Here is a 14,757-nt window from a genome sequence, read left to right on the forward strand (position 1 = left end):
GAGACAGACGAAAGCTATTTTTAGACCAAAATCCAATTAAACAAATGAGTCGAAAATATTACACTTGGTCATTTATCTACTGAGGAGAAATGATCCAATATTCCATATCTGTCCGAGGCAAAAGGTTGTGAACATCAGGGATTAACAGTTGATGAGAGGATGAAATTACAGTCAGGGGATTTTAATCAACTCGATAGCAATCGGTGAGAGAGGACGCCCTGTTTTATTTAAAGAAAAAGGATCTTTCGAAGTCTGATCTTTACTAGATGTCTGTGGAAATGCATTATGCCAATAATAGATCTAATTAAGGACCTTAGAAAAAGAGTTGTTTATGCATGTGAGAGTGGAATCAGTTGCAAAATCATTTGTAAAGAGCTTGGACCCCACTAATCGACAGTCGAAGGGGAGGTGCACAGTACAATTTCTGTGATTAAAGTTTTACATTTTCAGTTGATTTACTGATAGAACAAATGACCTGCCCCTCAGCCTAAACAAATGTGACAGTAACTCACATGTTTGGCCGTGCCGCCAATACTGATGCACATTTATTACTGAAAAAAAAGTGGAAAGAGAACTGAAAGCAAGCAGGGGAAATGAGTGGACCTAACAGGAGCTGCGAAAGCAGAGGTGGAGGCTGAGAGAAAATTAGGGTTATCCCCCCCAAAACACTGAGGTAATCGATTTTTTTTCTTTTTTTTTAAACGTTGAGCTGCAGGTAGTGCCATTTAGCCCCTCTTTCTCTGTCTTTGGCGAGCGGCCCACGCACACTTACGCTACATTAACCCTGCTCTATATGCGCAGACACATCAAATCAATATGGGCGGCAGCAAGGTGTGCTGCGTTACTCTGTTGCCACCTGAACACTTCTGTTGCAACATTTCAGCCTTCTGAATAACTTTTCGTCAAGAAAGCCCCCCGCAAACAATATAGCAACTTTAGACTCCCGCTGCAGGCAGAGAGAAGGAAAAGCCTGAACTGCTGCTGGACTTAGAGGCAGTCTCTAGATTGAGTGCAGTAGGCCATAAAGACGTTAGTCAATGTGAGTGAGACAGGAAAAATTAAGGCATTATGTTGCTTATGTTATGATGTGTAATTGAAATGTAAATCATTTTTTAAAATTTACAATAAAATTAATATCAGTTTCTAGATCATTAGACTGTTTTGTTTTTTTTAATTAAGTGAACTATATAATTGCAAAGCGAAAACCAAGAGCGAAAGAGTTTTGACTGCCCACTTCTGAGGTCCAGTGAGTGCAGAATGATTTGAAGCTTGGATGGAGATAACAATGGAGAAGCTGGATATTCTTTATCTAAGATGGAGCTGCGATGTAACAGGACCCTATAAATCTGAATGGCTCACAGAGTGAGAGATTTTCAGTCAGTCCCAAACAAAATGGCAGAGTTGTTTGAGTTGGAGTTTTTGAATTGGTACTTACTTCAGACTGCTTCATAATAGTTCACCTTTAAAACTAACTTTAAAGGCAAAATATTACAATAAAAATATATTTATAATTTCAATGGGTGCCAGTGACATGGACCACCCAGGGCTCCACATTGGCTTTGTTCAGCAATTGTAACACATATGTAACACTGAACCATTCTTCTAAATAAAAAATAAACCCTTACAACATTATTGTTTAATTGTATAGAATTTTCAACAAACTTTAAAGCGCAGCTGCTTAGCGGGATAATCAGTTGAGAAATTGATGACATGATTCAGATACGCAGTTTGAATAAAAAACTGAGTCACTCTTTGAGGCAACAGAAGCTCGTCGGTTTATGGGCCCAACTTGTTTGCTGTTTTTTATTTTTTATTGTTAAGAAATAAGAAAAATGACATATTGATTTAACTCTGCATGACTTCTTAGAAAATGTAATCGTGCCACAGGGAGATTCTAAACTTTCCGTAAGCCTTAGATATATTAAGGAGTTTTCTGTCTCACCTTTTTTATGTAGCTGCTGTTGCTGCTATTTTCTGCTGACTAACTGTTGGATAAACAAGCAAAGAGGACTAAAGATAATCCCTGAGGACACAGCATAAAATGATGCAAGCAGCAACATTTCTTTATATTGTGTGGCCTGAGCTGTGCCCATAATAATTGCCATGAACTTTGATCAGATCACAGTTCTTAACAAAGACACAACCATCCATTATCTGGTAATCTACCTCTGGGTCCGTATCACATGCTAGCCAGAGTGTGGGCCTAAGAGGGCTGTTAAGTGCTTTGGTAGACTCACAGCTTTTAGTCTGAAATGTAAGGGATAGACAGATAGCTTGTCATGGGTCACCTCACACACATTTAAACTGGTGCAGTAGATGGCATGGAAAAATAAATGGATTACTGGTTGTGGTATAAAGATGTCAGGAAAACAACCTCTACACTTCACCATATGTTTGCGTCCCCGGTAACGGAGGAAAGGTGTATGAGTGTTTGTGGGTTTGTCTGTATAGGTAACAGATGTATAAACGTGGTTTTAATAGCTGTGGACAGTTACCTGCATGAGAAAGCCCCCACAGATGATGGATACTTAAGGGGTGTGAGATGGCTGTGGGTCCTCTTTTGTCTTTTGTGAGATGCGAGTGCGGTCTCTATGTCATTTTTCAGCTTGACCCGTATGTTACATAAAATAATTTCCAAGACCCATCAGAGAAAGAAAAGAGGGGACAGAGAGTAAAACAGTGATCGTGGATCAAAGCAGACCCCTGGTTGTGGTTCAGTGAGAGCTGGCAGCTGTCCTCTGAATCCGAGCCATTTGCTTGGAAGGTGTCACCATTAAACATCTTACCATAAAGGAGTGTTTCATCCATAATGCATTTCAGTGCTATTTTATGTCTACCCTATGTGTAATTGATTTTCTTAAAGTCATTTCATCGCAGTGTTCGGTTCATTATGAAGCACAGTTGTTGCTCAGGTTTGTGATGTTTTGGTGATTTTCAATCCTATCAAAGCCTGCAGTGAATCACACAGAGCCATTTGTCTTGCTACTGTTTCATCGATGTGATCTACAGCCTAATATAGCGTATCTGTGAATTGCTGCTAGGTTTGTGTGACACTCTAAAAAGGACCAAACACAGCTCAACCCAGTTAAAAAATCATTAACAATTAGGACTAAGAAAATACATATTTGTCACCGTATATAACAATGAATAAGACTAGGAAAGGAAACAGTAAAAGAAGAAATGTGTTTAAGATGAAGAATTAAACTACATTCTAGCTCCATTAATCATGAAATAGAAAGAGAAACATTTACATAAAGCATATGGTAAATAATAAAAGAATAACTGTGCAGTTTTGGCTGTTAGATTCCTAACATTTCTGATGGGCATATTGTTGCAAGAGTTTATTCTTAGAAATGGATGTATGTATGCCATATTCTGTGTAGCAGAAAAGGTCAGGATAAGAGTTCACTTTTTGCATTCCTTAGTTTGTAGCTCTTCACCTTTGCTTACCTTGCTTTCGGCCCCAGCTAGTCTTGTTTTGCGCCATGTATTGTCTGAAACTTTGACAACCAAGGCTATGTCTTAAGATAGTGTAACGACTATGGCCTTTATCATTTCTATAGCTTGTCTTCATCGATAAACCCTAATGGTGGTGGAAACGCTACCATATAAGGCCTGACCACCACATCACATATCACCACGTGAAAAATCATAAACATTCACCTCCATACATGCAGCAGAGAAGCTGTTTCTACACCATAATCCACACAGCCACACTGAAGACTGTTTTGCACAGAGGTAATTACACTGTGTGCACTCTACAGTTGACACCATAGCGGAAGGAAACTATACTTAAGATTAGGTGCAGGGGCTAAAACAAGTTTATTCACAAATAGAAGGCTACGGCAACTGCATGTACAAACAGCAGGACTGTCAAGAACTGGGATTTTGCACATGCTGAATCAGTGTGAAAGAGCCTGTAGTAAGAGAAACGTGCCACAGCCTACAAATGCCTAGAAATGCAACAGTCAACGCTGCAGGGAACTGGTTAACAGCGCGTTCGACAACCATAGAAAACCACTGAGCGTCACACCAGACTCGAGCAGCTGGATAACAGTTCAAAACTGAAACTGGAACCTATCTTGGAGTACTTCACATAGCTTGAAGAGCTTACTATTTTAGGAACAGCATAGCAATGCTGGCCTAGTTATTCACCTGTTCTTTATGGGAGGCTTTTTATCTAATGAATTCATTATATATTTAGTGGAAAGAATATCTGGAAGATAAAATATTATACATGGAACTTTTAAACAATATCAAACGAATCAACAAAACAATAGCATGTCGAGCTGCAAGTACACTGTAAAATTACTACATGCCACACAATCTTTAGCTAATGAGAGGTGGTGTGGTGGTGCCTTCATGGAAGCATGTTATAGATGCTGCCATAGTTTAGGCAAATGATAATGGCTCTTGTCTTAAAAATAAATACATGGCCCGGAGATGAATTATTTTTTCGGCTGGTATGTGCAGCTTCAACTCCTACCTTCAAGTATGAGAAATTTAATGAAACATCATAACAACAAATCCTATAAATAGTGATGCAGACGTATAGTTGACAAAGACTTCTAGTGATCAGTAATAGATACTGGTTGACAGCAGGAAAATATCAGAAGTGGCAGGACGCATGGGCACAGAGAATATGGATGTAGCAGCAACAAAATGGTTTCGCTTCACCATCACTTTCATTTCCCCTGAGAATAGCTGAGTGAGAATAGCTGTAAAAAAAGGAGATCTGCCTACTCCAGGAGACACTGTGTCATCTTTACAGAAGAGCATAAACAAAGCTGAATAAACTGTCTTACATCCAAGATGTGATTTCCCCGCATTCATCCCTCGATCTGTCTGCACAGATCACAGTTTCCCTTCTCTCTTGCAGCAAAGAACCCCCCCCCACCGTCTCTTACATTCACATTCTTAGACACTGTGCATATTTAATGCAATTTCAGACAAGGCGGCCCCAGTGAAGAGGCGTATCAGTTAAACGCCTAATGTGATGACACATATTGTCATCTCACTCTATTGATTTTACCATTTGAGATCTATTCAATTAAATTTAAATTGAAAATAATGTTGATCATATTTACACATTTAGTTAAGAGTTGATTAACTTGATGATTCTGTGCATTTTTTTCAATCTGCAACACAAATATTGCTTTGACTGCATGATGATGACTTTTCTCTTTTACATTAATGATTAATAACAGGGAAATAATTTACCTTTGAAGTGCTAATATTTCCTCCCAAATGTTAATAAAACTGTTTTTCCCCCCTGGCTTAAGGATGGCACAATCATCCTTTTAATGAAATCGTCTTTAAAAAGGTTTTACACTCCCAAAGGATGTAGATAAACGGCGATAAACAGAGAGCAGCATGTAATCCCTCAATCATAATTAAAACACGGTAATCACAAAATTTAGAGCGACAAGGATTTACCTGATCGCTAATCTAAGCTTTTGATGCACCGTTTGTTTAGCTACTGGCAATAAGATACACCAAAACTCAGATTTCTCACCTGATCGAAGCTGTTTGATGCGACCCTGGCTAGTGCTTGGCTCAACAGGCAGGAAGTCTTTGAACCAGGAGATCTCTGGGTCCGGGATACCGCTGGCAGCACAGAGCATGGTGGCTGTCCTTGTACGCTCCACCACCTTCAGCTGGGGACCCATGTCTATACTGGGGAAGCCAAATGGCAGCAGGTCCTCTGGAACAGATATGACACAGCATTCAAAACTCACTGTAAGCAAAACAATGCTTTGTCACAGTGGTGATTTGACAGCCTAATGATAAAGTTGAACTAGTATATGATCTAGCTTGTTCATTGTTAGCTTTGCATGTAAGATGTAACAATTACTAATTAATAAAAAACACACACAAGTGGATGGGAAATCGCATGTATTCAGGACAGTGCATTTGTAATTTTCTTAGCAGGATTACATGAAAAGCTATGAACTGCATTTACCAGAAGTGGGGCATGTCCAAACTTAAGAGCAATTATTTTATTATTTTTTAACACTAATACAGAGCCTCACCTGGATACAGGCTTTTTATTCTCAGCTTTGGGAGATGTGTGCACTCTTAGACTGCCCTTATTTGGGACAGTGCACCTGCAGTTTTCCTTGAAAACAAACCAGTGGTTTATGTGCCTGCACTGAAACACAGTCAGCCCTGTCATACGTTCAGTCTTAACTTTGCCACATCTGTGGTGAAACATAGGACTTGCTCACATGCAGTGTGATGTGAGAGACACTGTTCCTCAGTGTAACATCTGCAGATCCTTGAAAGTGGAGATACTGGCGCAGACAGCAGAGCCAGTATAGCCTTTGTGATCAAAGCCTCAACCTTATGCCTGCAGCTAGCTAGTCATTAGGCGATATAGCAGGCGGGAAGAAAACACAGCTAGGTTTTTGTATGTGTTTGACAGGCTGCGTCTAGAAGAGTATAAACACAACGCCCACTCAGCAGGAGTTACTTAAGCGGCAACGCTTGGCCACACACACACACACACACACATACATACTGTACATTACTAACCAAGAAAGACGAATGTTTGGTGGCTTGTGGTGGTGATCTGTGAGTTTTAAGAGGTGTGGTTCCGTGTTAGGTGCTGGTAATGATTCCTGTCTAATAACTATGCACAGAGCTGTTCAGTAACAGCAGCAGCAATTAGAAGCTGGGTCGAGGAGGAGGGGCAGGGCACTGAGGGTAATAAGGACTTGTTAGCAGTAATTGTTAAAATGTACCAATGATTAGAAAGGCAGATCTGGGATGCGTCTGGATATGTCTGATTATGTTTGGGGGGGGGTACATGCTGGTGTGTGTTGCATATGTGTGCAAATTTACTCTCATAGCTTTGTTCACATTAGCATCTTCAGAGACTTCAGCGATGTTTGGAATAATATTTTGTAGCACGTCCACACACATGAAGATGAAGGTGTGCATTCAGGGTTGCGGTGGCTTTCTGTCTCTTACACGCACGAGCACACACACACACACACACACACACATTCTCTGTTGAATAGGATTAAGGATCTCGGTGACAAGAGTCCAGATGGCCAGAAACGTAACTAAGCATCCATCAGCCCACCTGTTTCTTCCTCTTCTTGCCCTTTTAACCACTCCGTCTCTCTCTCTCTCTCTCACATACAGATACCTCCTCCATACTGGGAAATATAATCATATTTATTCCTACAGCAATGAGGCATTTACTTAGACTGCATTTGTGTGGCAACAAATCAAGATCATTAGAATCTTTTCATTGACAGGCACAACAAAACCTGCTGAAAGTGCCCAGCATCACATAAAATCTGCAGCCCAACACAGTCCGAGATGTGGACCATGACCACATCGGCTGTCTGTGTGTTTTTCCACCACTCATCTCCTCCTCCGGGCACCCTGCTACCTAACCACATGACAGACGCATACCATCTGTTCCCTCACACTCTGCAATGGGGATGAGAGACTGAGTGGAAATAGGATCTATCACCCTCTTTCTGTCTTTCCACATTCATAGGCATTGGAGAGACCCCATCAGTTAGGCACATCATGCTGCTGCTACTGCTGCTGTGAGGAGGAAGCTGAGGATAGCTGACTAAAGCTATGAGGGGGATCATAGCTCAGAGGAGAGTCTGCATGATGAGGATGTTTACCGTAGTGATCAGGCCTCATACCAACCTTCTGACAACAGAAAATGGAGACCAGATTGGAGGGAGCTTAGCTCCCCTCTCCACAGTCCCCAGCCGATCAGTGCTAATGATCCACCTGAATGGAGGACAGTGGTATGACCACTGATAAGGTAGAGGGGAAGAGAATGGAAGGAAAAGAAGAAGAACGATGGCCAGGTCAGAAGCCTAGCGCCCCCAAGGCGAAGAATATGCTAGGCCTACATCTGCTCCTGTTTGCCCTCAGCCGATCCAACCCCTCTCCTGAGAGAGTTCAGATGGTCTTTTTATCACTCCACTGGCTACTACTACAAGGACTCCCTGGCTGTTAATTAGAGCGCACCACTGCACTTGGTTTAGGGCATGAGCAAATGTGCATGTGTGTGAACATGTATATCTGTAGGGGGTCTGGCTCTGTATACTAGTCAGGTCTTTATTAATGCAGCAAATCATGGCAGTGTGGATGGACCTTGGACCGAGAAATTACAGAAAAGTTGAAGAAACAGGGAGATGTGTACAAACATATAGATATGATGCCATGTTGTGGAAAAATAGTTTCTAGAAATAAAAGAAATCAACCATATTCTTTAGAGCAGAGGGCTACTTCTTTATTTACTGTGCTATGTTAAAATCGTCAAGATTTAAGTGTTTTTAAGCAAATGATAAGATTTGTGAACCTGAAATCATATGATGTTTTATATCGATGCTTGAAGAATGCTTTTTCCAGTTTTTTCCTTTTCAGTCACAATTTCTCATGTGGCTACCCATCTCACAAAAGAAACACACAAATATGTGAATGGAGTCATCTTTCCGGTTATGGTCTGACTGACAAAATTATTTATTTTTCTTGTGTCAAGTAAACATGATTAGCCGTCATCGATCTAACACATTTACTCTGCACTCTTTCATTGTTGTTTTACATTTTAAAAATCCTTGAATGGGTGCATCCATAAAGTCAGTAAGAATGGATTAAGATCAGAGCAAACTGTGTGGATTTCATTAAAATAGGGTGCACTATTATTCATTTCCATGAATTATATAAAAGCTCCGCCTTGAACTGATGTTACATAAATAATGTAATAATAATGCACATACATAATGTACTTCAAGTACATATAGCTCGTACAAGATGTTTTCTTTGGATTTCTTTGAATTTATTTTTTATTTTTCAAACAGTTAATCGTGAAAAGGTTATTAATAATATGAGTAATTTCTTTATCGTTGCCAATAGCAACATTCAGTGTAATCAAGGCTTAAAATAAAGCGAGGCAGCATTTGCTGTGCAAGTGTATTAGAAACACAGACCTGACGTTACTCTTTGATATGTCAGCAGACTAATTTGTCTTGTCTACGTGGGTTCTTAGACTGAAGTGAAAGTAGAGACAAGTAACTGTCTGAAGCAGAGTTACTTGAAAAAAGGTTGTGAGATAAAGGATTATTGGTTGAAATTGGCTGCCCTTCAGCTTGTGCCGCAGGGTCAGAGAGAAAAAGTCTTACATTTCAAAAGGGCAACGACTTCAGCATTCAACTGGTTGACTAATAACTTAATCTTTCAATAACATCTGCGTTTGTGAGACTGCACTGTGATTTGAGCCATCAAAAAGATAGATATAGCATGTACTGTAAAATTACTAATTGAAATTAGTTTAAAGCAACGGGGCAAAATGTAGCAGACAGCATTGTTTAAAACCTTTAGTCAGTCTAGCAGAATGCTGCTATCAAAGACAGACCAATAGATAAATAGAGCTCATAGCAGCGGTCACTGCTCTGTAGATGTGAAGAATCTAGCAGACAGATAGCTGCACTGGACTCTTAAGCATAGCTCAGTGGAGAGGAGAATAGAGACCTACAGGTACGCTGCCAGTTCCTGGATGAGTCAGCGACCGCTTGAAATAGATACTGCGGGCATGGCCTTGATCACACTTTTCTCCAAATGAATCATTTATCAAACACAAACACTGCTGCACAAAAGTCAAGCTAATTTTTCATCTCCTGGTTAAATTGATAACATGGCCTATGGAAAAATGCGCCATGTGTACACAAAACACTCTGTGTGTCAACAGTGTTCTGGGGGAACATTGGCAAGCGGCGAGCAGCATTGTTCCCCCGGAGCTTTGTGTTTGTGTGTATTTCCCTGTTTCAGGAGGTTGATAGTGTACGTTTTGGCCTGGTTGTGTTTGCAGAAGGGCAATCAGGCTTGGAGCCCAAAACCAGTCAGCGGAGCCAACCAAATCTGGGCAAATATGCAATTTGTGTGTTCATGTGCTCACATACAAATATATTAGTGGTAGCACGGAAAGGCACACTCTCCGAGTCAAACACAAAATGTATATGATGTAAACAAACAAATAAGAATCCAGGTTTTCTTTTCTTGCCTCTCTTTGTACCCCCCCATCTCCCACACAATGAAATGATATACTTTCTGTCTCTTGCACACACACACACACCCACATACAAACATGAACAAACTCAGACCCGTTGAGAAACAGGTTGCCTGTTCATATTTCGGTTCATTTCAATGGGAAATGGCACTGTGCATGAAAGGAGCCAGCATAAAAGCGGATCTCAGTCAGCCTGATTCAGGATTAATCTGCCAGCACTCAGCAGTCTTCAGGGAGACTGTAATGCATTGACTCCCATAGACTACAGGAGGGTTGAAGGGGAGCACTTTAAATGCAAATAGACCTCTATGATAATAGATCACAATACAATGCAAATTCCGACTTAGCATCAAAGATCAATCACATCAAAAAGCCCTCATGTCCTCACCATCCTGAGCCCTGCTTTAGCAGTCAGGGACTAAATTTGCTACTACCATATGTACCACTCATGTATGTACAACATGAAAGAAGAATACACTGCAAGAAGATGAAAAAACAGGAAGAGAGGATAAAAAGAGAAGATGAGGGTATGCGATGAAAGAGGCAGTACTCCACTCAAGGAACGTAATCCTCTTGCAGGCTGAGTTGATACTCTCAGTTGTTTTCAGACTGAAATGCTGCTTGAGCCGCCGGCCTGCCAATGCAGCCGATGCCTGAGGGAATCACTGATCTGTCTCTGTTGTTCATATGAAGAGTGGTGGCAGAATATCTCCCCTTCCCATTCTCTCACCCTCATCCTCCCCCTTTCCTCACCTCGCTTTCTCCTAAAACGGGACACTGGGAGGTGAGTATAATCAGGATTACTCTGCACAAACCAGGCATACACAAACAGATATAAGTGCAGTTACACACATCCATGAGCACGAAATCGTGAAAGTCGTGGACGCACTGCAGTAACAAGAATCTCTCGCCCACCAGAGGTTTTTAAACATGCAGGACTGCATATATTTCTGTCTCCTAAAGGCAGAGTAACGCAGCTGCAGCATCCATGGAAAAGAGCAGTTTTGATAAAGTAGGAAGGGGGTGGAGCAATAAAGAGTCTGAAAAATGTGACGGGAGGGGTAAAGCGATAGTCCAGATTGACAGGGAGGGTCAAGAGAAAATGAAAGGATGAATAAAACAAAAGAAAATAAATTAGAAACGGATATCGCTGTGGGCCAAAGAGAAGGCAGCTGGAGTCAGAGGCAGAGAGATTCAAACAGGAAAAAAAGAGAGTAGGAAGAAGAGAAGCTAATGGGATGGGGGATGTGTGCTGATGATGGTGAAAGCACAAAAAAAACAAGACCTCCCTCACCATAACCTACCACATCTCTATCCTTTAGGCAGTCTACAGAGCAGCCGCACACATCCTGTGGCCAGTCACAAGCCCCTCACAATGTGCAACGCGCAATTAGTCTCAGTCAACCTTTAAAAAAACGATAACTTGAAACACATCCAGAGATGAAAAGACTTTCCAGAGGGAGTGGAGGGGATTTTGAACAGTTATGGAAAGCTTCCTTTCTACTCCAGTGGTTGGTAAGCATTTTCTCCAATGAACCATTTATTTCAAAGACTGACCCAAGCACAATTTCTGCACACTTTTCTGCACTTAACAGCATTCTTGGTTTTCATGATCTGTTCTGCAGAATACCACTCAGGCTGTGGTAGATCGTTAGAGTGTTTGGCACCAGAATACTCTTACTGTACTCTCTGTGCACTTGGGTTCAGTTTACTTCCAGCCTTGTGTGATTTTTTTTTTCTGCGCCTGTCTTTGTGTATCTGTCTATGTGTGTGTGCGTGTGTGTGTCCTCTTCTTTTTTTCCTGAGCCTGAACATTTTAGCACTCTGGATTACATGTACATTGTGTTTCACAGTTTTCACGCTTTTGGATTTTTTTTTTTTCAGATTTTCGGACTTTTGCCTCTCCCCATCCAGTATGCCTGCAACACTGAATAAATCCATACTTGACTTATGCCTTTTTCAAATAAAAATGTTTATTTTGGGCTGCTGCTTGCCAGTGGTGTCATGTGTCTGGATCATAGACAACGATCATACATAAATGTTATGTGACATGTGCTTGAGGAGCACCTCAAGGGTTTAGATGGGATTAAATCGTCAGTATAAATCATGAGCAACTGTATTAGTATACTCTAAGTATATGATTCTAATATTAATTTAAACAATTAACAAATTTAATCTGTCTGTGATGGTTTCCAATGAACTTGTTGGTAATACTTGTTATTTACACATTGTTTCATTTTCCAAATTGAGGTGATAGATTTTAAACAAACAGCTCTATCACAGCTCTAGTTTCACTAACAGTCACTGTTGAGGCTAATAAATATTGATATATTCAGAGCAATAGATCACAAAAAGTTGACAGAAATATAGCTAAATTTAAACGAATAAAGGCAGAATTAATTCAAATTAAAACTTTTTATTTTTTAAGGAATTTACAATGCTGGGGTTAAGCAATATGAATAAAATTCTCTGTCAAGGAAAATTAAATTCTATACCCAATGAATAAATTTACCAGACAATAAACTCAGTTCTCTGGCATTTTGGGTAAATTTAATCTATAAAAAAGAAATTAATTTCATACTGACCTAACACATCCAAAGATATTACAGCAACTGTAAGTGCGTCAACATATGATGGCTGACAAATTCACATTATCTAAATATCACAAAAATTCAATTGTAGGATCTCTTGCTGTCTCCATTCAGACCGTCTGTTCATCACGACTCAAGGGCATTTCTTAACCATTAGCCAGAAGCTCTGAATCAGATTAAATACTGCTTCATTTCCTAATGCCCTGTACTCTTTTCTCAAAGGCTGATCCTTCTGTTGTCACAGAGGGGACAGAGACTTTGTGGGGCACAGAACTCAGTGAAAGAAAAAGTTTGCACAGACAGAGGCAGAGACATACATGACCACACACACACACCCTAGGAGGTTCACCCTTGAGGTGTAGTTTATGTGGTAATAGGCTTTAGATTGGTGCTGTGTGTGCAGAGATGATGGGCTGGGTAACAGATGGACAGGAGTCTATTCCCTGGGCTACCAGCCTTCTGCTTACCACAGAGCCCTGCCAGCTCCCCAGTCCTCATCCATCTTCTGCTTGCCTACACCCCCCCTCCCTCACTCCTCCAACATCCCTTTTCATCTTTATTGTTTCACACCATCCTGTTGTGTTGCTCAACTTACTCCCACCTCCTCACCCTACATCATACTCCCTCTCACTCCTTCTCAACCTCCTCCCCCCTCTTTCACTCTCGTCATCAATTACTCTTGGCAAGAATGGGTTGTCTGCCAAACCAAGGCTTGATCCAATGAATTTTCTCCACTGAGCAACAGCCTGAGCAGTGCCCCTCTATTTCTTCTTCATCCATTCCAGTTGTGCTGGGCAGAAGGCCATTTTTCAGGTCCCGTGCAAACAGCCACATGGTACAACTCAAGCGCATAACATGTTGGAACACCATATTACCGTTACGTAGGTTTTCCTCCAAGGAGGCAGTCAGCATTAGATTAACACCCCCACTCTGGCCAGGATTGCAATGATTACAGCAAGCTGGAACGCTAAAATAGCCCTGAGCTAGTATACTAGCGGTCCCTCTCTGTGGCCAGATCACGCTTGGCCGCACTCAGAGGTACTATAAAAAGAACAGTTCACTGCAGCCTGCTTTGCAGGCAGGGTGTGGTGTTGCTCTATTGTCACATCTATGACTGACAGCCCCATGAGTGATGGCAGAGGCAAGGTGTGCACATTTGAAGAGAAAGCATGTCTCAAGCATATGCATGTGTATGTGTGTTTCTGTGACTTACCTCTGATAATGGACAGCTTTGCAGTAACAGACACTTCTCCTTCACTGTTGCGTGCCACACACTCATAGGTGTTCTCATCTCTCGGTGCTCTGAGCGGCTGGATCCTCAGCACGGCACCAGCACCCTCATCAAACTCTATAGTCTGGACAGCCAAAAATTACAGAGTAAGACATATTAGTCACAGCAAAGGTAAATGGTTAAATCCTATCATCCCTGTAGTAAACTGTATAATGTTGCATGTCAGCATTTACAGAGTAGTCTGAGCTTACAGCACTACAATGACATACTATATAGACGTAATGAAGAGCACCCTCATTTCATTTATTTTTCTCCACAGAAAAGTTGAAGGTCAGGCACAAATACAGAGCATCTACTTGCACACATGCTCCTGAAGCTACTAGGTAGTCAATATCTTGAATAAAGACATCTCATCTGGGTTGATTACTGTACTTACCAACATGGGAGGTTGATCCGTGTCCCCCAGTAGAAATGCCACGTCTTTAAGAATTGTGAAACATTACTGCAGCAATTTACAGTCAGGCCTCTAATCAGCTTGGAATAAATGGATTTGCTTAGCTTGTAGTATTAAACGTTTTAATGGTGTTTGTGCACTCAGTTGAAAGTCTAATTCAAGTACTTCATATTTTCATTTTTTAGTCTTAAAAAAATACTTAAAATTTTAATTGAACTAAGTGACCCCCGTAATACAAAATGTTTGAATTTAGTCTAAAAGTTATTATAAAAGAACAATTTTTGACTTATTTTCCATTAGCTGAGAAATTTGATACCACTCTTATTAAGCTGTCACACTGTATCCAGGGAATCATCATTTACTTTAGGAAACCATCTAGCTGCTGGATTATGAAGCTAGCTTTACTGCATTTAAAGTTTAATATGATCCATTTATCATT

The 14,757-nt window shown here is 40.8% G+C and overlaps 1 protein-coding gene across 7 annotated transcripts in view; it reads right to left on the reverse strand.

Moving 5' to 3' along the window:
• LOC140269443 (receptor-type tyrosine-protein phosphatase S-like) overlaps window positions 1–14,757 on the reverse strand; it is a 67,123-nt gene that overhangs the window by 33,721 nt on the left and 18,645 nt on the right. For all 7 annotated transcript variants that reach the window (XM_072364537.1, XM_072364535.1, XM_072364536.1 and 4 more), the window contains exons 4-5: window positions 13,847–13,988; window positions 5,516–5,704 (exon numbers count right to left, since the gene is read on the reverse strand). In XM_072364537.1, coding sequence (XP_072220638.1) covers window positions 5,516–5,704; window positions 13,847–13,988 — 331 coding nt within the window. The remainder of the gene's footprint in view (window positions 1–5,515; window positions 5,705–13,846; window positions 13,989–14,757) is intronic.

Source organism: Leuresthes tenuis, unplaced genomic scaffold (genome assembly GCF_036924035.1).
Source record: "Leuresthes tenuis unplaced genomic scaffold, fLeuTen1.0.hap1 SCAF_14, whole genome shotgun sequence".
NCBI lineage: Eukaryota > Metazoa > Chordata > Actinopteri > Atheriniformes > Atherinopsidae > Leuresthes > Leuresthes tenuis.